Genomic DNA, 26,127 nt, shown 5'->3' on the forward strand with positions numbered 1-26,127 from the left:
ATTACACTGTAGGACACACAGGCTAACTGTACTGCACAAGATACGATCGCTTCGTAGAAAATTATCGATTCCAGTGCTCATGTAGCACAGTCCCCAAAGTTTCATGTAGCACAGTCCCCAAAGCACATGCTCAGTGAAAGCCAACATCTAATGTGCTTTCTTCACCTACTAGATGTGCAAACTCCAGCAGGTGGCAAAACGGCACACCACACCCTGATGGAGCCGTACAACAAGTTCAAAGTTCTTCCAGTATTAAAATATTGAAATAAATTATTCATTCTTCACAGAATTTGATAATACAAAATATGAGGGTCGTAGATTTTTTATCAATTTATTTATGCTAAACAGTCCGCCTGCTCTTTCTTGACGTCGCAGCTCTCTCGTTATCTCTGAGGTAGCAGCACATCCAATTACACTTACTGCAGTGAGTCCGCTGTTGAATTCTATTCCCTACATAGTGCTGGAAGGGACCTGTAACCAAAAAATACAAGCGTACCCTATTGGAAAGACCAGTTTAAACTGGCAACCAATTCAAACTGGTACCAGTTTCAAACTTGGATATTGCTCCAGTTTGACCAGTTTCATACTGGTTGAACTGGTCACACTGGTCATGGTGGTTGAACTGGTCACACTGGTCATGGTGGTTGAACTGGTCACACTGGTCATACTGGTTGAACCGGTTGAACTGGTCATGGTGGTTGAACGTGTCATGGTGGTTCAACTGGTCACATTAACTTGTCACGCTGGTTCACCTAGTATGTACTTGCCGTTGAGTAAACAATTCCACTGTGAAACGGTATAAGGAATCACTGCCATTTTATTCTTTCGGAGCGACCCTCCTTCTGCCCTGCCTCGCAACATCAGGCAAGAAGTCTTTTAGGATGTCGCGGACTACCGTCTGGAGCTCCAGGATCGGGCGACGTTCAGGCTCTGGCTTCTTTGCCCTCTCATAGTACATCAGGCCACCTGGAGAAATTGTAAATATATCTGCGTTAAACAGCTGTGCAAGGAAGAAAAACTTTTTTTTTTCTTTTTGTTATAATTTCGCAAACATAATATATATAATTTAAAGGAACTGGAGGGCTTAATTCCCTGTAAATTTTTTGAAGCACTAGAAATGCACAACACAAAGACAGAATTTTTCTTTCTACCAATAGGTAAGCGCAATTCGAGAGCGACCATGCATGACAAGTATTGTCAAAATGTCATCGGTACATTCAGGTTGGTGTGGGCGTAACATCATTTGAAACTTACAAGTAGATCTATCAAGGTCAAAGCATATGGTTTTGAACTCTTAACTATATATATACATAGCATTGAAAAAAATTGCTTCTTTTTTAATGGATGAAATCTTAACGGTAATATGCCACGGAAGAATTAATAGGAACATTAAGATGAAGGACAGAACGGGCACATCCTTCACTTCCTTTTAAATTAACTCAGTGCAAGTCTACAAATCATATGGTAAACATTTTAACAAAAACATTCCACAAGTGGCTACAGTGGCAATTATAAACCTAGGTTGGCAGTACCAAAACACCTGGCCAAAGACACCAATCAACTTAAATCCAGATTGTAAAACATCCATGACCATGTAACTAATAATTTTAAGAGCTGATTTACAGGGAATATGTCTCCGTCTATTCCTGGAAATGTGTCCATCCATTCCCGAATACAGAGATTTAAAGGGCCTCTCCAATAATTTTTTGACTGGTCTGAAACTTGTGCCGAGAGTGACCGCAGGCAACGCAATAACACTGAGAAACTACCGTATTTACTCGAATCTAACTAAGGTCCGAAAATCGCATGTGCGCTACAAACGAGTGCGACCAAAACTGCGCTACCATATCGCCATCGATATTCCAAAATAGCCGCCCATTACGCGCTAAGAAGCTGCGTAGCCAGCTCCTGTGTTCCTTTCATATCAGCGTGGAAGTTCCCACTGCAAAGACCCACCGCGCTCACCATGATGCTGGATTCAAAAGAAAAGGGATATTGTACGCAGAGAGCGATGGAAATTGGGCCGCATCACGTGCGATGGGTGAAAGATGCATGGTGCACGATCCCGTCTGCCATGGTTATCAAGGCCTTCAAGAAGTGCGGAATTCCTAACGCTATGGACGGCACCGAAGATGAAACGCTTTGGGCCGTTGACAGCGATAAGGAGTTGTCCGACAACAATGACGAGTGATGCGTACTGTCCCACGAGCGCTGCACCAGACCGTCGCCATGATGACGACCTTGCCGGCGAGAGACAGCGCCGTTCATTTCATCGCAAGATTGAAGGATTCGGAATAAACCTTTGTTCCAAGTGAGAAAAAGTTTAATTTCTGTATTTAACCTACAAAATCTGGCGCGCGTAACAATCGAAGTCATGGCGTTTTTTCTTTTTTCGGACCTCGAGAAAAGGGTACACGTTACAATCGAGGGCGCGTTATATTCGAGCAAATACGGTAACCGCTTTGCAAAATAAAAATTATTCGGGACACTATAAGCAAACGAAATTTACAGAAGTGGGCCACTGCGTGACGTAAATGGAGATGCCAATGGTAGGCGCAAAACACGCGGCGGCTCCTCCGCTGACGGATCCACATCGTCGCTCTATAGTGACTCTAGCGTCAGCTATCTTTGATACAGTGGTGCCTTGTGTTTCTTTGCCGCAGAGCCGCTGGGCGGTGGGCGTGCCGCCTCTCAGAGCCGCGTACGCATCGCCGGCGCTCAGCTCGCCTCTCAGTGCTTGCATCCGTGCATCGTCCCTTCATCGTCGCCCCCCCGCATGCCGCAACAACCGGGGTCCCCACTCACCGAGTCGAGTTTCGTAAAAGTGCATGAGAAGAGAGAGCACGTGTGTACAATGCGTCGTCTGCTAGTTTGGTTTCAGTTTCCGCGACATGAATGCCGCAGGGCGGCTCACATGTCGCAAAGAGCTTGTTTTTGTTGTTTTTGCGCTTTATTAAAGTACATTTAGTTTTTTCCTTAGTCTTAGAGCTCAATAAAAACAACTTTTATAAATAATTATGAGGTAAGAACATTCACACTTATTATTCCGTGCTCAGGAACAAACTATTGGTGGACCTGGCCAATCGGGAAGCCAGCTCCGTTAAAGTCATCTGCCACGCACGTTTAGCACCACACTGCGCCCACCATCGATACAACCATTCCGCACCTTGTCAAATGAAAATATGATGCACCATTCTTTTGCAGTTTTGTCTTTGTTCCCCAAATCCCCCGAACCACAGAAAAGGCAGGGAGCGCAAAAAAAGCAGAAACATAATTATATTGTTGGAGGGGCCCTTTAAGCAAAAAAAAAAAAAAAAAGCAGAGGGATTGCATTTGCAAAGCTTTCACAAAACATAATGCAGCATGCATGGCCAAGATGGCAGCACATTTAGCTCTTGGGCAGAGGCCCAATATTGGGCACCGGTAGTTCTTTTTATCCTCTGGTTGTCTGGAATGTCCCAGTTAAATATAACCACGAAAGCTTGTTTTTTCTATTCTAGGAAATGTTCTTGGCTGTCGAATGTGTGTAAAAGGAAGCACATGGTGGCTGCAGGCAGATAGTCTTGGGTTATGGTAAGGTCTTACCAGTCACGCTGACATGACACCGCCAACGCTAGTCGCCACCAATTTTATTTTGTTTGTGAGCACAAGTTCATTTATTAAATATTTAGTTGTCTAATACTTCAACCTTATTATTCCTGTTAGTTTTCCAAGTGAACCTCAATAAATTTTTGGTTTTCCAAATAGTTTAAATTTAAAAAAGACTTGAACAAGGACAGCACATCTCTCAACTCATTGTTTTTAAGACATTTACCAACTCTATCAACTTTCTACATTATTACATTATTTGTTGAAAGTTGACCCCTTTTCATTCTAATATATTTTGACACTCTATGCACTTACTTCCAAGGGCCATCATCTTTGCAGGTGTTACCGGCAGCTTCCCTTTCGCGCCCTCTTTAAGAAAGCGCCGGCTCGGCTCTCCGGTCACGCTGCGAGCGCAGAGCTCAGCAGTAGAGTAGATCGTCCGGGAAAGGTCCTTTACGAAGCGTTGCTCCGGTAGCTTCGATACCAAATCATCAAGCTTAAGCTTGGGGACTTTTAGTCCACTGCCAAGGTGAACCTGCATTCAATAAGAATTTCCTTGTGAACACTATAATCTACTAATCTGGAAAACATTCCATCTAGTAGACTACCACAGTTTGGCAAAACAGTGAGTCTTAGTCACATTATCAAACCCAACGTTGAACTTCATAATGATACTGCCATATAACAAGATCATGTGCCGTTGCGGGTTAAGTGCACACGCCATTTTATTGTCACGAGTTTGCTTGGCCCTAAGTTTTAAAGAAAAGAGCCGAAACAAAGTTTTCCCGATATTCAAATAATGACAATAACTGACCCGCCTGCATGTTTATGTTTAAGAAATACAATGAATGCAAATAAATTCCAGGAGTATTAAGGGCACTGAAATTCTTTTTTCAAGGGTATTAGGTCTTCAAGGGGCTGTGCAAACTCTACGTGGATGTTGACAGCACTGTGGTGGTGTGCGGTGCTCCAACAAACGAAGACTTCGTGGTGTTGGTAGGTAGCAAAGAACCCACCGTGGACGCCGAGAATGAGAAAATCAATGAGGAAGAAGCCTTACACTACTTTTGAATGGGAAACCAGAGTCCTTAATAATGCTTTTGGTCATGAAACTTCCACCGAAGTTTGATACAGGAACAGAAGCTCCTGTCGAAAGTAAGGACAAACCACCTATACTCTTGCTATCCTCCGTTTGCTTGACAATTTCTTGCATACGAGAATACTTTAAACATACCTTCACTAAAATGCCAAGCTTTAAGAGAGGAACCAGCGGTGTTGACGCGGAGATGCCTCTTTGAAGGTGTAATTGTGGACGTTTACGTATACTCACAAAAAAACCTGTGACCGAGAAAAAAAAAAAGCAAGCGGACTGTTTTTTAGGGTGCTACTTGCCTATTTGGATCTAAGAACAGCAAGCTCACTGAAAATCTACTGCACAATTTCAAACTTCATTACGGGACTCGAGCGGCAACTCTCGTGCTGAAAGACTGTGTTCAGGTCGGCCGTGCTGCGCGTATTCTGCTCGCGTGTCTTCTTGCTCTTCCTCTGGACTGCAGGTTTACCCATATGCTTTAACAAATGCAGCAGTTACGAATGAAAATGCCACTCATGCCTGGTCATGCAGTGCGCGACTACGCACACACGACCCGCAAACTCACGCTTATCTTCGCGCAAAGTCTCCAGTGCGCGACTACGCACACGCAACCCACAATTTCACACTTGCCTTTGCGCAAAGTACTTGAATCGGCAGCATGATGCTCATTCTTCGTGACTGTGCTGAAAATTAAGGTCTCAGATAATCCAGTATCGTTTAAACTCTGGCATTCTAACCTCGCATTTGAAAGCTGCAAATCTGTTGACATGCCGAAAAAAAAAAAGAATGGCTGTGAAGCTTACTAGCAGTTTCTGTTCCAGTCGATTTAGAGACGCTGTCACCTAATATGTTAAAACTTTCTAATCATGGAGCCCGATTTTGGTGAGTGGTGAGAGCACGATCTCAGCCGGATCGGGGTTCGTCTGCTACAAAAGAGGCGCGGTTCGTCTGCCACGAGGTGTCATTTGCTGACGGAACAGAGACGCCACTTGCTAGCAGATACTAGCTAGCAGGTGGTGAGATTATAGAGGAGATCGAAAACAAAGTTAAATTGGAAACCTCCGCTATTTCTTGAAGGACGCAATCGACAACCTGTGCATCGTTTAGAAATTTGGATACGTTCTCCTGTCGCACGTAACCCAACATCCACCCGAGAATAATTAAGAATTTGAAATGAACACCTACCTGGCATACGAGAGCTTTCATAATCCTAAGTAGGTCAGAAGTCCTCACCTCTTTACGGAAGAGGAAAGCTCTCGCATGCGAGGTAGGTGCTTGTTTCTAATTCTTATTTATTCACCAGCGGATGTCAGGTTATGTACGACAGGAGAACGAATGGAATTCGCATTTCAAAATGAAGCACAGGTCATCAACTGCGCCCTTCAGTAAATAGTAGATGTTCTCAGTTTAACTTTTTTTTCCCGACCTCTCCACCCGCCCGTGGGACATAATTAGTTCCATACGGCCCACAATGGCGTCGATGCCTCATAGCAGACAAACCACAATTTTCCCTTGCGTTACCGGACGACGTGTCTGCTAACAGTATTTGAGCATCCCTCAGCGAGAGCAGACTCTGACTTTTCTCCCGCCCGTGACAAAAATCAGTCCCCTGGGCCGGTTTGCTCATCTTGCAGCTGTGGCCAAGAGGGATTTTTATGTCACGTGACCAGCTCCTTGGGGACATGGAACTATGTAGCACCCTATGCCCCTGCCTAATGGTACAGAAATGCGTGTCGCTTCGAGCACAAAAGTTTGACTTTGCTCGCAGAAACTGACCGCAGAGGCTTGCAATTCGAGTCTAATTAACCACACCCTTAAACTTTAAAAGCGGCAGGTAAAGTTACAGCCGGAAAAGGTCAATATGCACCAAAATAAAAGATAAATCACGCAAGACAAAAGCAGTGGTGTTATACATATATGTCTGCGCCAGCTGCGCAAGTTCTGCCGTCTTGCGTGGCGGACTGGTAACGGTGTTGAGTCTTGTCATCGCTGCGTGAAAGTTTTGGGTTCAAATCGCGCCAACACTAAACACCTTTTTTTTTCAGATTTATATTTTACTTGCTTTTTGCTTTTTCTTGCTTGCTTGCTTTTTGCTTACTTTTGCTTGCTTGCTTCTTGCTTTTTTTACCACTTGCACGACTGTGCCACAGACTTTTTATTGTTTGAATCACCTGTTAAATCGACAAGCCTGAAGAAAAAAAAAGATCAAGCTAAGTTACTGCGATGATAACATGGTTTCATGTTTGTTAAAAGGAAGCCAAGATAATGGTATCAGCATGACTTTCATAATGGCATTAGCATGACTTTCATACAAACTGGGTCGAAACAAACGTTGTTTCCCCAGCAACTACAATTCTATCTGTTTTTTTCAATATTCAAGGTGCTTGCTACGACTCATTCAATAACAGAAGGCGCATATTTGGCCCTAACAGACACTGCAGTTGTGTAAACTCAGAAATTGAAACATCCACAAAAAAAAAAAAAATCTAGCAGCTGTAGTTGCAATGAGAAAGTTGTAAAACCCAGATAAAAGATTAAACGTTTACTTGCGTGAAATGCGATAAAAGTTTCTACATTTTGCTGTGACAACAGTTTTGTAATATTATGTACATATATATATTTTGTAATATTATTTTATTGTAATAATAAAAATAACAATATAATAAAATTAAGTACTAAAATAATAATAACAATAACATTTTGTAATACTAACTTATAAAAGATAAGTTGAGCAAGAAAGAAAAACTTAGACACAGCAAGCACAATTTTTAAAAAAGGATCACAGTTAAAAAGTAAGACACGCGTAAAATATAATTTATAACATAGAAGTCCTATCATGCCACAATTCGAAGCCTTCCACGCCAAGTCCCGTCTCTGCTTTTGTATAGCGTGATTTATCTATCATTTTGGCTCATCTTGGTGTTCCCCGGCCGTAACTTTACCTGCCACTCCTAAAGTGCAAGGGTGCTTTTAATTAGACTCGAATTGCAAGCCTCTGCGGTCAGTTTCTGCATGCGAAATCCAACTTTAGTGCTTGAAGTGACACGGATTTTCGCGCCATCAGGCAGGGGCGCTAGGTACTTCCATGTCCCCGTGGAGCTGGTATTGCGACATAAAAATTCCTCTTAACCGCAACCGCAAGATGAGCGAACCGGCCGTGGGGCTTGATTGTGGGCTCCGGGGGGCCAACCACTGCGTTTACTGAATGCCCATCTGCTGTCCAGTTATGCTGAACTGTCTACGCTAGCGCCACTGCACAGTCACGCTTTGCAGCACACGAAGCGCTCCCATAGTGTTACGGGGAAGTTCCATGACTAGGAAAGTAACAAAGGACTCTAGTAAATATGGCCGTAAATATGACCATAAATATGGCCGCCGCTGCCGCAATGTGTCCTGGGAGCTGCAGTCTTTTTGCACGTGCCACAAGCGAGCTGCAAGCCTAGCCTACGCGAGCAAAGCACGTGCTGTCTGGTGTACTGCCATCAGCATCCAGTGAACTACAGTTATGGTGGCGTGATGCATGCGCCAACGATTAGTGAGCTCAGTCTATTAAGTTGTGCGACACGCAGGCGACGATTAGGGCCAAAAATTGGTCAACATTCCCTGGATTATACATGAAGCCTATTTCAGTCGTCAAACAAAGTTCCTAAATCGTCTTCATTGTTCCTTCAAAGCAATTTTGGTCACTTACCATTCCATCTCCTTCGATCAGCACTGGTGGTGCAGGGCCTGCACATGGTAGAGCGGGCTCTGGCAGCAGGAATCCTGCAAGCAAGGTAGTATCTTTGCTTAGATTTGAAATCCTTACCAATTTGGATACTATAATGAGTGATAAGGCGCAGCCGAGCTGGTTTAGCATAGTTGTAAACCCGAGACTGGGGATACGGACAAGGGACAAAACACAGAACGAGCTGGTTTACAATCATGATTTAAGACAACCCTTAGACAGGGGACACAAAAAGGGGACAGAACACGACGAAGTCTCACAAGAAACTTGATCGTGTTCTGTCCCCTTTCTGTGCCCCCTGTCTCAGGGTTGTCTTAAATATTCGATACCATACCCTGTTGCCACAGAAGAAAAATAGTAACAGCTTTGCCTCCAGCATAACCTTTCTATCTTTAGTAACACTTCAGCAAACACTCAGCCGCATACGACGGAAGGAAACGATCAGGAGCTGAAGGCGAAGCTTGTACTTTTCTTATGTTGCACCAAAATAGACACAGTATGTCAGCAGTATTATCTTGACTTGCACTCAGGTGTAGAGCTTATTTCATCAGAAATATTTGGGACAAGGAGATGGTTTGCTCCCAAGAATGGCTCTTGAAATCCACTAAAATGATTAACAGACTAAACTCTGTTTCAGCCAAGGAGGATAGAAGGGTAGGAGAGGGCATGACGTCGGCTGCGTAGCCTCCACAAGCCATGCTCCGTTGACGCCTCGCCTCTTTCTCATTTTCCTCCTTACTCTCCTCACTTACCATGCCAACGTGACCACATCACGTGACCATAGCTAGCCTTCGTCATGCTATGGGGTACTAGAATACATCACAGTCTAGCCTTCGATCTGATAAAACCTACCGGGCGGAGCGCGCGCAAGCCTGCAAGGAGTCCTACAATCAACCATCCATCTCCCACGTGACATGTCACGCGCACCAATCGCCAGAGAGATCTGCGGTCACGCTGGGCACAAAATCGTTTAAACTGTTTATGACTAGGCTTCACACATATTGCAACGTGCCCCCTCCTAGTATTTATAACCTCCTTGGTTTCAGCGAACTTGGCAAGTGAAAAAGATGGGCCCCAATTAGAATGTATGAGCGTAGAACATGACAATGCACAGTCAAAGTGCACTTTTCCTTGTGGATAGTTGACACATCTGCTGCGTTGCTCCAAATGAATCGCAAAATACTTTTGCCTTTTGCTAACCTGCGCTGAAAAGAAGTATACTACAGGCAGAAATTTACCCAAACGTGATACACGCTGTCCCTTTCCTAATCTTCAACCCCAAGAAAATTGCTCACACTAAGTAAAAATGGTAAACCTCCCTGCCCTTACACAACATCTACCGGTGCAGCTTGTGACACAACCTGCGCCTCCCTCCCTTTCCACATCAGAGAATGGTAAGGAGGGTGCAGCCAGGTTTTTGAAGAACCTTGGTTTTGGTTTTGTATTGTGTAGTAGGTGTCAGCTAGTGCATATTAAAAGTTTCAGACTATAAAACCAAATATCGAGCACGTTGCAATAGAAATAAATTCAAACTATTCTCTACGAAGGAAACACCCTGATCCACCGGTAAAAGTTGACTAATGAAAATGCTACATTTTGCAAAGATTGCAAACATCATTTTACCTTTTTAGGCTCGTTTCAAATTATACTTCGAGAGAAACACATTTTCCGCAGTGTGGGCAACAGTACTGTAATCATCGTATTGAAAACAGTAAAATACATTTTCTTTGCACCTTCTTGTATCCGCTTAGCATGCTTCCTAGAGCGAACGCTTCCAATGACCGTCATCAATGTCGCTCATCGGGATGGCATCGTACAATATGGCCCCCATGTCTGCTGTCCATTCCGGTCTCTCGAGCTTACGGGGCGACAGATTTGATAGTTCCATGGCACAATGGTGCGACAAAAGACTCGCCATTGAGAAACAAGGTTTCGGCTACGATGCACAGACACATTCAAGAAATTTCCTACGGGTCGGCCAGTCAGGGGCGCGGGAAACCTTCACTTGCTGTTTGTTGATGGGCACCCTTTGTCATTCTGGCTGCCATTTTGAATTGCTGTTTTAACACAAAAATATGGTGCGCATGATCACAACTCTGGCATTTTTAGGATCCTTACAGCCCGTAAAGTTAATTACCACCGTAAATAAACTGTATCAGAAATCTGCTTTCTGCCCCTTTTGAGCATTTCTGTACTTGCCCGGTTGCTGGTCAGCTGACGGTAAAGGAGCTCGGCCCAGTGAAGGTTGGTCGGTAGACTTTTCCGCTCCGGAAAGGTTTCCTGAAAACAAATAATACCGTGAAGTATCTCACCAGCGTGTCAATCTGCTACCACAGACGTGCCGGTGTGTGGTTTATAACGCCCATCTACATGCACCCATCCAGACTTGTGACAGTGGCCGAGTAGACGAAGGCATTGATTTTTAACTGCACTGACCGGCACTGGCACAGGTTCGAATTTCACCAGGCGTCAGCTTGTTTTTCCAAAAGAGCCCATGGTTGGTGAACACACAGTTTCAAGGCGAGTTTCGCAATAGATGTCAAGTAAATTGTGAACACGTTTTGAGCATATTTCAAGATAGGTTTCGAGTAGGTTTTGACATAGGATTGGCGAAAAGGAAGAAGTGCCATAAGAAAACTCTTACTTTAAAGGGCCCCTCCAATCATTTCCTTATTGGTCTGAAACTTGTGCTAAGTGACAACAAACAACGCAATAACAAAAAAAAAGCTTTCCAAAATAAAATTTAGTTGGGAAGTTATAAGCAAATAAAATTTACAAAAGCAGACCACTCTGACGTAAATGGAGCTGCCAATGGTACGCGCGATATATGCTGTCACCCCTCCACGGCCAGATCCACATCGTAGCTGTATAGTGACTCTAGCGTCGGCTATCCTTGGTACAGTGTTGCCTTGGACTGGGTTTACGCAGGTGCACAACATTCCTTCGCCGTTAAGCCGCTGGCGTGTCAAATAGAATGGCCGCCTCTCCAAAGCCGCGCACACATCGCCGGCGCTCAGCTCGCCTCTCCGTGCTTGCCTTTGTGCATCGTCCCTCCGTCACCCTGCACGCCGCGGGGGTGACTGGGGTCCCACTCATCTAGCTGAGTTTCGTGAAAGCGCACGAAAAGAGAGAGCATTTAAGCATTTTATTTTATTTTATTTTATTGTAAGTACAATGTGTCGTCTAAAAGTTTGGTTTCAGTTTCCGCGACACGGATGCCGCGGGACGGCGCACATCACAAAAAACTTGCTGTTGTTGTTTCTTCTTTTCGTGCTTTATTAAACTATATTTAGTTCTTAAAATTGTAACTCTCAAAGCTCAATAAAAATAACTTTTATGAATAATTATGAGGTAAGAACAGTCACTTATTATTCCGCACTCAGAAAGAAACTTTTGGTGGACCTGGCCAATCAGGAAGCCAGTTCTTTTAACGTACCCGCCACGCGCATTTAGCATCCTGCTGCGCCACCATCTATCAACTGTTCTGCGCCTTGTCAAATTAAAATATGATGCACCATCCCTTTTTGCGGTCTTGTCTTTGTTGCCCGAATTTCCCGAACCACCAAAGGCAGGGAGCGCAAAAAAAAAAAAAAAAGAAGCAGAAGCAGAAATATCGTTGGAGGAGCCCTTTAAAGGAAAACTGCTTAGATCCTAATTCAACTGCCATCAACAAACTTCAAGGTTACTGTTGATTTAGAAAATTCAATCTTTGGGTCACTTGCACATGCAATTGAAGGCCCGTTCAGACAGTTGCGTTCGGAGCGACCACTACGCTTACGAACGAACGCAACCGGTTGGAACAACAAGTTACCATAGCAACGAAGTGCCAAACGGTCGTTTTGTTCGTGTTCGTTTGCAACGTAAGGAGTTGAGCCGGGCTGAACTTTCTCGTTACGTTCGGGAACGACTGCAACGACGGACCAATCAGAGATCAAGGAGAGCTTGGTCGCGCGCGTTGCATGCCGGTCTCCTTCTATCTGCGAACATGGCATCGGTGGTGACCGTCGATGTGGACGGCGTGGTGGAAAATTACGGTTGTATTGCAGACTATACTCTGTTCACCCTAAGCTGACATTGCAGCAGAAGATACGTGCTGGATGGACCAAATTCAGAGCCAGCTGTGCGGGATGTCACCGCACTCTCTGGCGCGATGACAACGCACGTTGATGTTGCATGTTGCTGGCTCCGATTGGTACATCCAGTGCATACCTTCCACTGCACTGTCAGCTTAAGGGTGAATCGAGTATATGGCACCTCAACTCGGTCATGCCAGCATTTTGTACTCGCTCTCGTTTTTCTTTGTGAATAAATCAGTCTTCTTCCTTTGCCAGTAAGTGATGAACAGTTATGGTCCACGTCAGGCAGCAAACATATGAGCTCTTCCTCTAGATGACAAGTTTCTATTTACTACAGTGACTACATGAGGGTTGCCTTCTGTCAAATGGCACCGTGTATTCATCTGCCCAGCGCAGCATTTGGGCTTGCAGAAATTTGCAGGTATTTTCGAGAGTATCAGAATTAAAATCGGATTTACTTTTCTCAGTTTTTGGGCAGGATAATCTTACTGTCTGTTATTACATTTGACAGTCATTTAACAGGTAAAAGCTCAACACAAACTTAAAACGCTTAAAACTTGCCTGTGTACGAGGTTGATGGCACTGGACTTTTGGGGACCTCCTCTACTAGACGACTTGGCGAGTCTTCTAAACAAAATTTGATGCACGGATAAGCATGATCAAAAGATGAAATAAATTTGTACACTAGAATCTTACCGAGCAGTTCAATGCCTTCAAAAGACGGTGGTTCAGCCAACAGATGCTCCTCGCTTGAAGTACCAGGCCTCCTCCATTGCGGTTCTGAGGCAGCTTCTGAAAAACCAAGTAGAAATTGAACGGCAATGCAGGTTATAATAGCTCCTTTTTTTAAAAGACTCAGTTCGTAATAAGAAAGAGAAGCATGCACACCAATTTTCATTGCAAGGGCCAAACCCAGCCTCCGGCTGTGAGCCTGTTCCTCGGCAAGCTCTTTCTGAAGTCTTTTTATTTTGCTCTCTTTCTCCTGGAGGAGATGTCGAAGGATCCTATCCTCTTGAGGTGCTGCCCTCGTCTCCTGGGTCTGGGTAAAAATACATTGCCACTGTTGGAATATCATAACTTCAGAATGCAAAAGTATTTAGGTGTCTGATAATTCTGCACCTTTTGCTTTTTCTTAAAATCTGCAGCGATGTCATCAAGCCTCGACCGCTTGCCAATCTCCTTCCGGTTCTTTTTTTCCTTTCGTCCAAGGTCTTGGACATGCTAAATGAAAACAGTAGAAATATCAAATATTTACTCAAGCAGTGTCATACTCACAAGATAAGTAAGCTAGTAAGCTTTGCATGCACAAATTACTACGGAACAACCTCCACTACCAGTGAAAGCGACTGGAAAAATGGGCATGAGAAGTAATTTCAGTTCCTTATTTTATCGGGATACTCGCCGAGAAGCAGCTAGGCCTAACCCGGGAAAAAAATAGAGTTGCTATTTTTATGATTTTTGCTACAGTATGGACTGGTTCCGCGCTATGATTTTTACTGCGTGCCTGCCCCAAAAAACATTTCGCGGTGCGCATGGACAGAAAAAAGTGAAATAGAGATGTCTCTTGTATCCTCTTCTACCTCTGTATTTAACACTTTCCTCTCCAAAGTTCTGCTGGCCCTATCCTGGCACAATAGATATTTTCCAAACAGTATTTATTTGCCTTTCCCGGTCGCGTTTGCATTTAGTCCATGTGTGTGGTGTTCAACCATTTTTTTTAAGGACACAATGAGCTTAAAATGTTCTTGGTATCCTTTGGAGATGGCATCTTTGTTAGGTCTTTAAGAGCAATTACAGAGCAAAACTATTATTCTTGCCTTTCTTGCAGGCTGCTTCTGCGTTGCACTACCATCCAAAATCCTAGGAATCGGGTACCGCTTCAGTTGCATCTTCTTCAAAAGATCATCAAGACTCTCGTAAAAAAAAACAAAAAAAACAACAACAAAAAACACGTTTAAATAGCACCCTTCTTTTAGTGACATGAGTATAATAGGTTCTACACACGTACTGATCGAAAGGAAAGCAGTTAAGAGTTACTGCCCCAGTCTCTTCCTGCCCAAACTGGTCTTTGCTATGTGATCACGCCTGAATTTTGAAAAAGAAAAAAAAAGAAAGAAGAAGAAAAAAAAGAAAAGAAGAGAAGAAAGAAAGCAGGAGAAGGAAAAAAAAAACTGCCTTATGGCTTGAAACTAGCTTTCGCACTCGCATGATGTTTTTAACCCACAAAAGCATGGAAGGTTATTTTAACCCCTAATAAATTACTTACCGCCCAGAAGGATAACGTTGGCGTTGTAGAAGTCCTCATCTTCGCCTTCGCCGGAATCTGAAACCCAGTAGGCCTCGTACAGCCGGGTCGCGTCGAAGTCGGCAGCATCGCGAGGCGTGAATTTCTTTACCAGGGAAGTGGGCAAAATCAAATGCACACCATCAGTGAACTTAACATAGGCATGCATTTCGCATGGATCTATTGCGAGATACCAGAGCCGTATACGCGTGATACCAACGTTGCGTGGCAACAAAACTCCAAAACACGCCAGAGAACAACAAAAACCACGTGTGTTTCAGTTCACTTTACCCACGTGAGTACGACGCAGTGTTGCCAGACGGACAAAAAAAAAGTCAGCAGATTGATCCCCAAAAAGTAAATTTACACAAGAATCAGTAGATCTTACGAAATCTGTTTTTCGCCGTGTTGCTATTTCCATTAAACCACACTTCGAAGAAATAGTAGAGTAACAAATAACGTGGTAATATAAACACAAAAAAAAAAAAGATTAGTGAGTAATTCTTTATGGAGGATAAAATAAAATGGCACCGTGAATATTTTTTTTTTTTTTTTTAGCATTGAGTAGTTTTGCGATTTCGAGGATTAATCTTTTTAAATTCAAGACTGAGCTACTGTTGGGATCAACAGATGGGGGCGACAGTGCGACATCCACCTGTCGTTATTATTGAAACGAAACCAAAACAAGACGTTCCGGCAAGTGCGCTCGTACTTGTCCAAGGGAAGAAGTCCTCTGCGGGGTTAGCATCTTTCCTTACTTTGGCTGTGGAAGGTTTTTGACGCACCGCTGTCGGCGCGGAGCACTGTTGAGACTATGCGTCGTCTGCTACGGGCTTATTTCTTTTTCGCCTGACACAAAGTTTGCGTTCAAATGACCTTTCCTGTTGTTTTTTTTCCAGCTCGAAGTGGGTGACTCTTATTCCTGGTCGACGCGGAGATGGTTCGAAACCAGTGCGTTGTTTGGTGATACAGCCGGGACGCGCCTGGCTCAGACGGCGACCACAAACTTATTATTCTTTTTTTTTTTTTTTTTTTTTTTTACATAGCGAATATTATATACTATTGGGGCACGGTCGCACGGTGTACGAGGTGTCCCGGAGTTTCATTTTTGTTTAGCCGTCAGCATCCAATCCAATGCATCGGGCTCTTGGCGGTAACGGGCTCCGGCTGTTTCGTGCACAACATATTTAGTGTCGAGGGCTAATGTCTCTTACATTCTACGTTTGACGTCGGATATATTCATGACATGGCTACTCCGGGACCAAGAATCAAACGACGGAAGCGATATCTAAATGCAGAGGAGCCGTACGTCATACCGCTTTCAACTTTACGTTACCAGGCGACTCATGGAGCTGGGTGCGTTAACACCGCTAAACCTTTGAACCGCGGCGAAGGTAGCTTGCCGACTGCAACCAGTTGTGGTGCCAATTTAGGCGCCTATGACCAAGGATTGGACGTCGGTTCTGCTGTCGGAGGGCTTCCGAGCCGTGATGAATGTTTGTCCGAAGGAAGAGAAGCAAACATGGAAATCAGCTCAACCGACGAAAATGACAATTCTTGGAATGTTGAACGCCTTGGTGACGAGGGGGCAGAACTGAAGTCAGTCGAATACTTCGCGGTACACGTTGACGACGATGTGTCAGGACCGGACTCAAGCGAAGACTTCGCGGAACACGTTGACGACGAGCTGTCGGGATCAGATCTGTCAAGCGAAGACCTATCGGAACATGTTGACGACAAAGTGCGGGGTCCGGAGTCAAGCGAAGAATTCGCGGAACACGTTGACGACGAGCTGTCGGGATCAGAGTCAAGCGAAGACCTATCGGAACATGTTGACGACGAATTGCGGGGACCGGAGTTAAGCGAGGACCTAGTGGAACACGTTCACGACGAAGTGTCGGGACCGGAGTCAAGCGAATACCTATCAGAACACGTTGACGGCAGAGTGCGGGGACCGGAGTCAAGCGAGGACCTAGTGGTACACATGGACGGCGAAGTGTCGGAACCGGAGTCAAGCGAAGACCTCGCGGAACACGTTGACGACGAAGTGTTGGGACCAGGTTCAGTGGAAGAACTCCTGACTCTATGCTTTGAAGAGTTCGGGGAGCGCACATTGCCCCATTCGACTACCACAAAGCTGGTGCCATCGCAATGATTATGGCGTACGCAGTCTCCGAACGATCGACCTGGTCAGGACTAGACAAGTTGTTGAAATTAGTTAATGACTTGTTCGGCTGCGCGGTTGTGCCACCATGTGCATACATGCTCCGGAAGCTGTGGGCCAAAAAAAAAGACAACCTAGTGAAGTATCACTACCTGTGTCCGAGCTGTGGTACAGTCCTTAAGGCTGGTCATACACTTGCAAGTTGCGATGTTTGTCAATTTGAGGAGAAGACTGAGAAGCTAAGGCAGGATGGCTCATTTTTTTTAATGCTTGACCTTCACCAACAACTCAAGCAGCTGATTGAAAAAACGAGTGTTGACCTTCATAATAGCTTGTTAAAGCTTGAATCCAGCAACTCTGACCTCATCACGGACATTACAACGGGTGCGGCGTACAAGACCTTGCGCCAGAAGGTTGCATTAGGCCAAAGTGACCTGACGTTAACCTTTAACACTGACGGAAGCCCTATTTTTAAATCTTCCAAAACGTCAGTGTGGCCTATACAGTTCACCGTGAACGAACTGCCTCCATCTGTCCGCTTGCACCATCCAACTCTAGCTGCCCTCTGGTTTGGAAAATGCCACCCGGATATGTCGGCTTTCCTAACGAAGTTTGTTGATGAGGTCAACAACATGATCCCTGTGGCATGGACACATGGCGATCGCAGTCATGCATCGAGAGCATTTGTGTTGTGCTGCAGCGTGGATGCCCCTGCCCGTGCTGCAGTACAGAACATGGTGTGTTTCAACGGCTTCTTCGGCTGTCCGTTCTGCCTCATGAAAGGCGAGCATAAGGAAGGTATGAGTTACTTATTTTACTAATAGTAATTACTTATATCAGTTCAGAAATGTATATATGATCAGATCTCCATTGTTGAGTTCAATGTAGCACACTGCTTTCATTTGCAGGATGTGTACGTTATGTCGCTGATGAGGCACCAGCTCCAAGGACATCGGAGCTCCTTGCTCGAGATATGGTGCTGGCGCAGAGACTGGGGGACCCTGTGAATGGCGTCAAGGGTCCATCTGCACTCATGAACCTTAAAGGTAGTTTTTGTATGCGGAATGTGTTGTGTCGAAACCAACTTGGTATAATTTTTCCCTAGGCTTTGACCTGGTTGAGGGAATGAGTGCCAAGTATATGCACTGCGTTCACCAAGGGGTAGTGCGGCAGTTCACGGAGCTGCTTTTTTCATCTTCCAGCTCACGGCAGCCCTACTACATGGGTAACTACTGACACTTTTTTATGTCTGGCCATGCATGAAAAAAAGCCCTAAATCTTATTCAGTTGCTGTTTCCCAACTACAGCCTAAATGCAGGTCTGGTGTCGCAAGGTTCTTGCCGTAATCCTTTATTGCGCTCTGCATGCACACAACGCAACACTGCTAGCACGAGGAAACAATCACCTGTTTTTCCTGTGTTCAATCGCTGTAGTCAAAACTGATGGATGATTAAGAGTGTTCTCTTGGGACTCTAGCCTGAGTGGTAAAATTTCGTTCATGTCGATGCATTGTTTTAGCAAATGTGAAAAAGCACCGATGCCGTCTTTGCTCTTGCAGAGTGTACGTAAAGTAAATAAGTAAAGTAAAGCAAGTGTAAATAAAGATGTCGTAAACCTGACGTAGATTCAAACTTAACTTTGCAACTTTCGAACACTGCTGACATTCGATTTAGAAAAGTGTGCAATCTTTGAACACGGCCAAAGTTAGAACTGGCCAACTTAGAAGCTTTGGTTTCTGTAAACTCGAGTTTGAATGTTTTGATTCCGTTTAAGAATAAAGTTTGCAACATCTGTATAGTTTCATGTTTTTAAATTTAAGATAAATAGATTTGAAGTTTCTTTCAGGTCCAGGTTTGTGAGGTTCGGAGTCTTCGAATATCAGAGATATCCAGGTTTTACAGTTTTGAAAATCATATGTTTGTTTTGTTTGTTTCCTAGACCCAATCTTGATACACAACAGTATTGTGTTTCATTTTGAAGTTGACACATGAGCTATGTCAAGATTCCAGGCGAGGCCACAAAGCGTAAAAAGCTACCATTGCATATTTACAGTAAATGTAAAGAACTTAAAATCTTCATGAGAAATATTTCAAGGCAGGCATAGCACAATCAACACAATCAAAAGTAAACGTCCCGAAAGCATTCCACTGAAGCCAACAGCCCCGTTTCAAATGAAACTTTTTGTTGATGAAAAGTAGCTCATGGCATTTTTACAGTGAAAACAGAGAACCCTTTCGATGTAACCCGAGGTGGAGGCCAATACCTGCGGTAACAAATACTATGCAAGCAAAATCGCCTCGACTCACTCGGCTGACTCAGCCACTGCGCATGTGACATTGCACGAAACGGTCGAAACGAGCGAAGACATGAAGCAACTGCCTTTCCAGTTTTAACAGTTATTATGCAAAATAGTTCCACCACGGATTGGCTTGTTTACTTCTTTAACAGGGAGGCCTGGGAGAGGCTTTGTTACAACTATCAATTACCAATGCATGGTTGTTGGTAATTTGCAGCAGTTGTTAAGGTGGCCATGCAATCATACTTGAGGCTGTAGTTTTTTTTGCAGTTTCTATCTCTGTGGTGGTCTGGGCATCCCGGGGGAAGGAGAGAATTACAAAATATTGCAGCATATTGGAATCGGACAACGTGTGGCGCTGAATGCGTGCAGCCAGTGACGTTAGTGAGGAACCTTGCCGTAGGCCAGACCCATTAGAACTTTTTTAAAGTCAAAATAAATATTATAATTGGGCGAGCTGTTAAATTTTTTTATAAAAGTAGATTTTCTCGAGTATCAGAGATACACAAGAAATATTAAAAGTTTAAAAAGTATGTGAACACACAACGAAAAACGACACCTCATTGAAACGCAGCAGTGGAAAAGGCAGCACAGGCACACAAGCGGTTTAGCAGACAATGCACCTAACCACATTTTTTGTCGCTTTGCTCCTACATTGGCCTGTTGCATGCTTGAACAAGAGGAGGTCTTTGTTTTGTTTTTGTAACTTCAGTTTGGCTGTTTATAGTGTGTATTCGCTACTCAATTGTTTTTTTCTTTTATTCATGGCGAAAACAGCTAAAAAAAACAACAACCGCACCTCAACGTGGTGAATGATGTTGATTGGGGCGAAGCTCTGGTGGTGCTTGTCTGCATAGACGCTGAGCCGCAGCATGCCGAGCCTTTCATTCGTTTTCATCCATGTCGTGCTGCAGTCAAATGCTCAAATGCGTATATGACCACGTTTCATACCACACATTCTCTTTCTGACATGGATGAAAACGAAGGAAAGGCTTGGCATGCTGCGGCTCATTGTCTACGCACACAAGCACCGCCAGAGCTGCCCCAATCAACATCATTCACCACGTGGAGATCAGTTTGTTTTTTTCCCTACACGAGCACGGGAGCACGTGCTCACGTGCTCGTGACCCGACGGTGGACGGACATACGGACATGGCTAGCCCCTCAGGAGCTTCGCCCCTAAAACGAAAACGACGACAAGGAACAAACACGACAGGACGAAGCTGTTGTGTTTGTTCCTTTTCATTGTCTTCATTTTTGAGCTGTCTTCATCATGAATAACGTATACCAACTTACCCAAATCACTACCTTAGTACATTTACGTTGTTTTTTTGTATGAACATCACTGTTCAATAAATGTTCCAATAATTTAAGAATTTTCATGTGGTTTGCAGGTGCACGGGGGTCTGTTGTCAAGGTCAATGCACGCCTCCAAAGCATCAAGCCTCCGCACTGTATCACAAGGCTACCTCGTTCGATTGAGGAGCGCAGTTTCTGGAAGGCCTCCGAGTGGAAGCAATGGCTCCTTTTTTATGCCCTTCCATGCTTGCTGGACCTCCTTCCCCAACTCTACTGGAGGCACCTGTGCAAGCTCTCTGAGGCTATCCATATCTTGCTCCGTGATAGTCTTACGCTTGAGGAAATCAAGCGTGCAGGTGAGCTACAAATCATTATGGTGTCACATTGTCATATAAAAAGTTGCCACACTTTTGTCGATAGCTGGCATTTGCGACAAATAGAAAATGGTTGTTAAAAGATTGAAGTGAGGGTGCATATTGAAAACTTAAATCTTTTGATGGATAAGTATACATGGCATCATATGGTGATAGCACAGTGAGGCAAATTATAGGACCTGAGGTCCCATAATTGTGCAGCTATGTGCAGCGCAGCTGAAAAAGCTGGGGACGTAGAAAAGTGAACAGATTCTGTTCACAATGTCTTTTCTTGATTCGAGGTTTGTTCCGAGCTCACTGCAATCATAAACAAAAAATACATTTAGCACAGAAAATTGGCACACAACATGATTTCGTAAAAGCAAAATTAAAGAGTGCAATTCTAACAGTTTTTTGATTTCTCGGTAATTTAGTCAGGTCATCAACAGAAACGTAAAAGGGGAATAAGATACCATACGGTAACTTCCATAGGCAACATAATATTCTTCAGATGGACTACAAGTCTATAAATGCATGGAAAAGTTATGTGATTGAAATTGCCAACTCCGACATTAGGAACTAGCCTCTCATCTATAAGTCATTTGTCAAATCAACATAAACTTTGAAGCACTTGTTAGCCATCAGTAAGCTATCTTTTATCTTATGCTGTCACTTTTATGAGCTCATATTAAGTTTGTAATTTGACGTGTGCGTCCACAGGCCATCGAAGTGCTTTGTTGTCGTCGGTTCTGACAGGTATGAGCAAGCATGATGAGCCCACACCCTATGTACAACTTCCCCGGGCTTTTCTTGTAGGACAACTGTGCTGTGTTACTGTTTCGTTGATAGCGGTAAGTGTACAGTACAGACGTGTAGCTACTCATAGGTCACCATACCGGTATCTCGCCGTCGAGTTACTGCCTCCTTTCCAGCATGCTTGTGCTGTCGGCGTAGTGGCTGTATTGGAAGGCTCTCGACAAAAAAAAAATGCACCTCGACTGTACAAACGAACATCATTCCTAATCTCTTTCTCACCGACAAGAGAGCCTTGGTGACTACCCTTCACACTGCGTCCATTCGTAGTCAAATGTAACTGGAGCGCATGACTGTTTTGCTTCATGGAGCTGGGGACTGGTTGCAGCCAGCAAACACAATTGGCCTCATGCCAATTGGCTCATCTCAGTGCATGGGAGAAGTGTGGTGGCTTCTCGGATGTGATGCTGGCCAAAACAAAACATAAAATGCTTGGACACATAAAAAAAAGGAAAAAAAACATTCCGACCTTCTTTTTATGTCCATGGTATCTAATGTGCACCCGAGCCTGGAGACCACCTCACTCCCCTTGCACGCTTGATGTTTGGAGCTGCGTGAGCGATTAGCTGCACTGGCTGCTACCAGGGTAGCGCTTCGTGGAGGAAAGCGCAGAGCTGCACATTTTACTTAATTTGGGGCGTGTTAAGTCGGAGCTCCGGAGCGCTAGAGTTTGGGTCAAGGCACGGGATGCTTCTTCGCCCTCCATGACGTCACTTCCATGCAACATGGCCGTGCCGCTATGAAAGCTGTCAAGTCGAGAGAATGGTCGGATGGCTGTTCTTTTTCATTTGAAGAATGCTATGCTCAGCCAGTACAGACGATTCGAGTGGCAAGCCGAAACATCGACTAGCATTCTGGAAAAAAGGTTTTTTGAGTGTGTTGCCTGGGAACGAGTTGCATCCAATGTAGTACTGACGGCGGCAGTGTGCCGACAGAAAAGTCGAGACGCTGGGGCGGTCGAACCGCTGGCTATCTGGAGTTTAAAATTGCTTAGCCCAGCGAGTAATGACAATACGAGTGGCAAGCCGAAACATCAGTTAGCGTTTCGAAAAGGATTCTTCACGCGTCTCGTTTGAAAATGATTTAATGTGCAGTGTATTCAACAACGGTATTCTGATCAACAGGCATCGCTGCTCCCACGCTGCCAAATCGAACTTCTTCGATAAGTTTGACAGCTTCATCAGTAATCTAGCCGGATAAAAAAGAGCTTACTTTTTTTAATGTAGGTGGCACGGGCATTAATAAATCGGTGACGTCATTTTTTGCCTTTGTCAGTTAGGCTCCAAACTTTTCAGGAGTTAAAATGTTTATACACTTCTAGTGTCACTGTGTCTTTCAGTTTAATTGTCTGCCGTTGCATGGAGCAATCCAGCTATTGGGCTACATTAAATTATTTTATTTTCAGAATCATAGCAGCTTCTGCCACGTGTATGCACCACTGCATTGCACTCATAACAAAATGTTCATGACCGTACGACCAGAAGTCTCACTCGTCAATTCTTTTAGTGTGTCACCAGTGTCACGCTCTCGGTCGCTATGCTCCATTTAGCTACTGCACTCGGAGTATGAAACTCTGAGCGTTGGAGTAGGAGTGAAGAAGTACCGACTTAACATGCCCTTTGATTATGACTGTGCATGCTAAAAGCATGTACAGTCTCCGTCGATATGAAAGACCCACTGGGAGTGCGTGGCCGAGGCGGTGGCTTGGGGGGCGCTGCGAGCGCTCCGGGCAGTTCCATTCTGCTTCGAGGGGAGGACGCTCACTCGGGACTTGGCACAAACTGATAAGCGCGTCTCGCTTTATCTGAGCCCGAGTGAGCGTCCTCCCCTCGAAGCAGAACGGAATAGCCCGGAGCGCTCGCAGCGCCCCCGCCAGCCACCGCCTCGGCCACGCGCTCCCAGTGGGTCTTTCATATTGCCGGAGAGTGTACACTGTGGCAAGTCTAATGGTCGATGCTTAAATGCCATTAACTTGGAACAGTAACTGCATTTTTTTTTACTGTAGTGGAGCCAATTGGTTCATGTTATATGTCAAATATACTATTTCCTTATGCATTCTCAATGTTTCCTTATTATCAAATGAGGAGGTTGGCAATTTGAACAAGGTAACTGGATTCACTAAGTATAGTTGGTTCTAGCTAAGCTATATATACAGAAGCACTGTATCACTTTAATTTTTTCTTTTGTAGAAGAACTTCTCCACATGTTCGTGGGTCGTGTGGAAGCCCTCTGCGGAGTGACTGCCATGACCTTTAACGTGCACCTTCTTGTTCATCTTGCGAACTCTGTCCGTCACCTGGGGCCACTCTGGGCCCACTCAGCCTTCGTCTTCGAGGGTGGGAATGGAAAACTTGTGAATCTTGTGTCAGCAGCCAAGGGACTTCCTCAACAAGTTGTAGAACGTGTGGTGATGATGCAGGAATTGGAGCTTTTGCTTTCCACTCACAAACTGCCGGCAAGGGAGGAGCAGATCTGCCGAGGCTTCCTCGGTTACATGCCGATTCAAAACGCTTGCCGGGTGAATGAAACGACGACACTTGGCTGTGGGCAACCCGCCATTATGAGCAGTGAGGACACGTTTGCTCTCCAGCAGCACTTTGGAGCAACTGTAAGCAGTGCTACGGAGTACCAGAGATGCGTCATAAAAAATCAAGTGTACCATAGCACTTCCTACACAAGAGCCACCCAAAGTGACACCACTTTTGTCTCCACGCATGATGGACATTACTTTAAGATTTTGAAAATTGTGGAAGTAGTTTTGGCAACTGGTTCTTGCTGCGTCCTCCTTTGCAAGAAAGTGGTTCTGAGGGAATTGCAACAGCTTCCAGAGCACATCAAGGAGTGCTTTCTCTCAGAAAGAAGCACTGTTTGCTGTGTGGAGCCCTGCAATGTCAAAAGCAGCTGTGTTTACATTGAATTCATATCGGATAGCAAGTCCTTCATCTGTGACCTCCCAAATGTTATAGAGCGCGATTAGTTGGGTTCTAAACACTCGTTCATTTAAATTTGGCTAGCGAACCCCTTTGAGTGCTGCGCCTGAGTCACACTCTTATGTTCAGTCCTTGTACCCGTGATATATGTTTTGTTTTGTTTTGCGTGTGTCAATGAGGACAGGTTGATACTGTATATTTTGATCTTTCAAAGTCCTTTTGATGTGGTTGATTGTCAATTTCACATAAATTGAATTTTTATGGTATGTGCGCCCCACTTAGAACTTTCTTTGATTTGTCCTTAGACAGATGTGTGTTCTTTGACTGCACTTCCGACCTTATGTTTCAATTTCGGATGCGCCGCAGAGGCCCATGCATAGTCCAATTCTCCATCAGTGTTTTCATAATCACCTAAGTTTAATTGTGTTCAAATGAAAAACTGTTTTGGCAGATCACACTCTTGCGGAACTGTGAAATGCTTATGGATGTGAAATCAGTATGCGACATGGTGTTGTAGTAAGCTGATGCGCAATTTTTCTGACTTTTTTTGTTAATTCATTTGAACTTGTCCCTTGACCCACATAAAGCGTGCTGCAGTTATGGACGTTTTTATCTGAAGTTTGTAGAATTTAAACTGGTTTGACCTATTTCTGGGAAGAAAATATTAAAAGAATCATAAGAATAAGAATGCTGGCTCTTACTTTTTTGGATTGATGAAGTGTTCTCTAGCTAAATAAATAAAGCTGACCTTTCGTGTGGGCATTAATATGCCATGAATTCAGTTGCAAATAAGTTAGTAGTTTGTAGTACCATGTCTCCCTGTGACAATCGTGAGATGGTAGAACATATATGACAAATAAATAGCTTCAACACTGTTAACAGAACCGTTTGTTGCAATTTTATTTTGCACAGTGAAGGTTACGAATGACTGCGCTATCCAATTCGCACACCTCTACAAATAAAGTGAAAAAGAGGGGTCAATCTGGTAACCAGCTAGGCCAATCTGGTGACCAGTTTGGTCAATCTGGTGACCAGTTAGGTAAATCTGGTTACCAGTTTGGTCAATCTGGTTACCAGTTCGGCCAGTCTGGTGACCAGTTTGGTCAATCTGGTTACCAGTTGAACCAGTTCGGCCTGTCTGGGGACCAGTTTGGCCAATCTGGTGACCAGTTTGGCCAATCTGGTGACCAGTTTGGCCAATCTGGTGACCAGTTTGGTCAATCTGGTTACCAGTTCAGCCAGTCTGGTGACCAGTCAGGTCAATCTGGTGACCAGTTAGAAGGCAATCTGGTGACCAGTTAGATCAATATGGTTACCAGTTAGACCAGTTTGACTACCAGTTCCACCAGTTTGATTTCCAGTTAGACCAGTCTGACCAGTCCAAATACCAGTTTGACCAGTTTAAATACCAGTATGACCAGTTAGATTTTCAAACTGGTCTTTCCAATAGGGATAGAAGTTTATTAGACAGCTATTCCGTAAACAAGTACAAACTTACAAGCAA

The 26,127-nt window shown here is 44.3% G+C and overlaps 2 protein-coding genes across 4 annotated transcripts; one reads left to right on the forward strand and one right to left on the reverse strand.

Moving 5' to 3' along the window:
* Positions 1-799: 799 nt before the first annotated feature.
* On the reverse strand, positions 800-15,079 carry LOC115321791. 3 transcript variants are annotated; one of them, XM_040214296.1, is made up of 10 exons: positions 14,751-15,079; positions 14,302-14,397; positions 13,604-13,705; positions 13,373-13,523; positions 13,181-13,273; positions 13,046-13,111; positions 10,608-10,688; positions 8,373-8,446; positions 3,904-4,123; positions 800-966 (listed from the first exon to the last, which is right to left on the reverse strand). In XM_040214296.1, exons 1-10 carry the CDS (start codon positions 14,856-14,858, stop codon positions 818-820), a joined length of 1,140 nt encoding a protein of 379 aa, XP_040070230.1. In that variant the 5' UTR covers positions 14,859-15,079; the 3' UTR covers positions 800-817. The 3 variants fall into 3 exon arrangements, with proteins under 3 accessions (XP_040070230.1, XP_040070229.1, XP_040070231.1); XM_040214295.1 differs by having other exon boundaries at positions 13,181-13,276; XM_040214297.1 differs by having other exon boundaries at positions 13,181-13,276; positions 14,493-15,079.
* Positions 15,080-20,746: 5,667 nt separating this feature from the next.
* Positions 20,747-24,670, forward strand: LOC120843087. Its single transcript, XM_040214314.1, has 3 exons — positions 20,747-20,772; positions 20,807-20,883; positions 23,883-24,670. Exons 1-3 carry the CDS (start codon positions 20,747-20,749, stop codon positions 24,668-24,670), a joined length of 891 nt encoding a protein of 296 aa, XP_040070248.1.
* The last annotated feature ends 1,457 nt before the right edge of the window (positions 24,671-26,127 follow it).

Source organism: Ixodes scapularis, unplaced genomic scaffold (assembly GCF_016920785.2).
Source record: "Ixodes scapularis isolate PalLabHiFi unplaced genomic scaffold, ASM1692078v2 PGA_scaffold5__190_contigs__length_132052651, whole genome shotgun sequence".
In the NCBI taxonomy this organism is placed as follows: Eukaryota; Metazoa; Arthropoda; class Arachnida; order Ixodida; family Ixodidae; genus Ixodes; species Ixodes scapularis.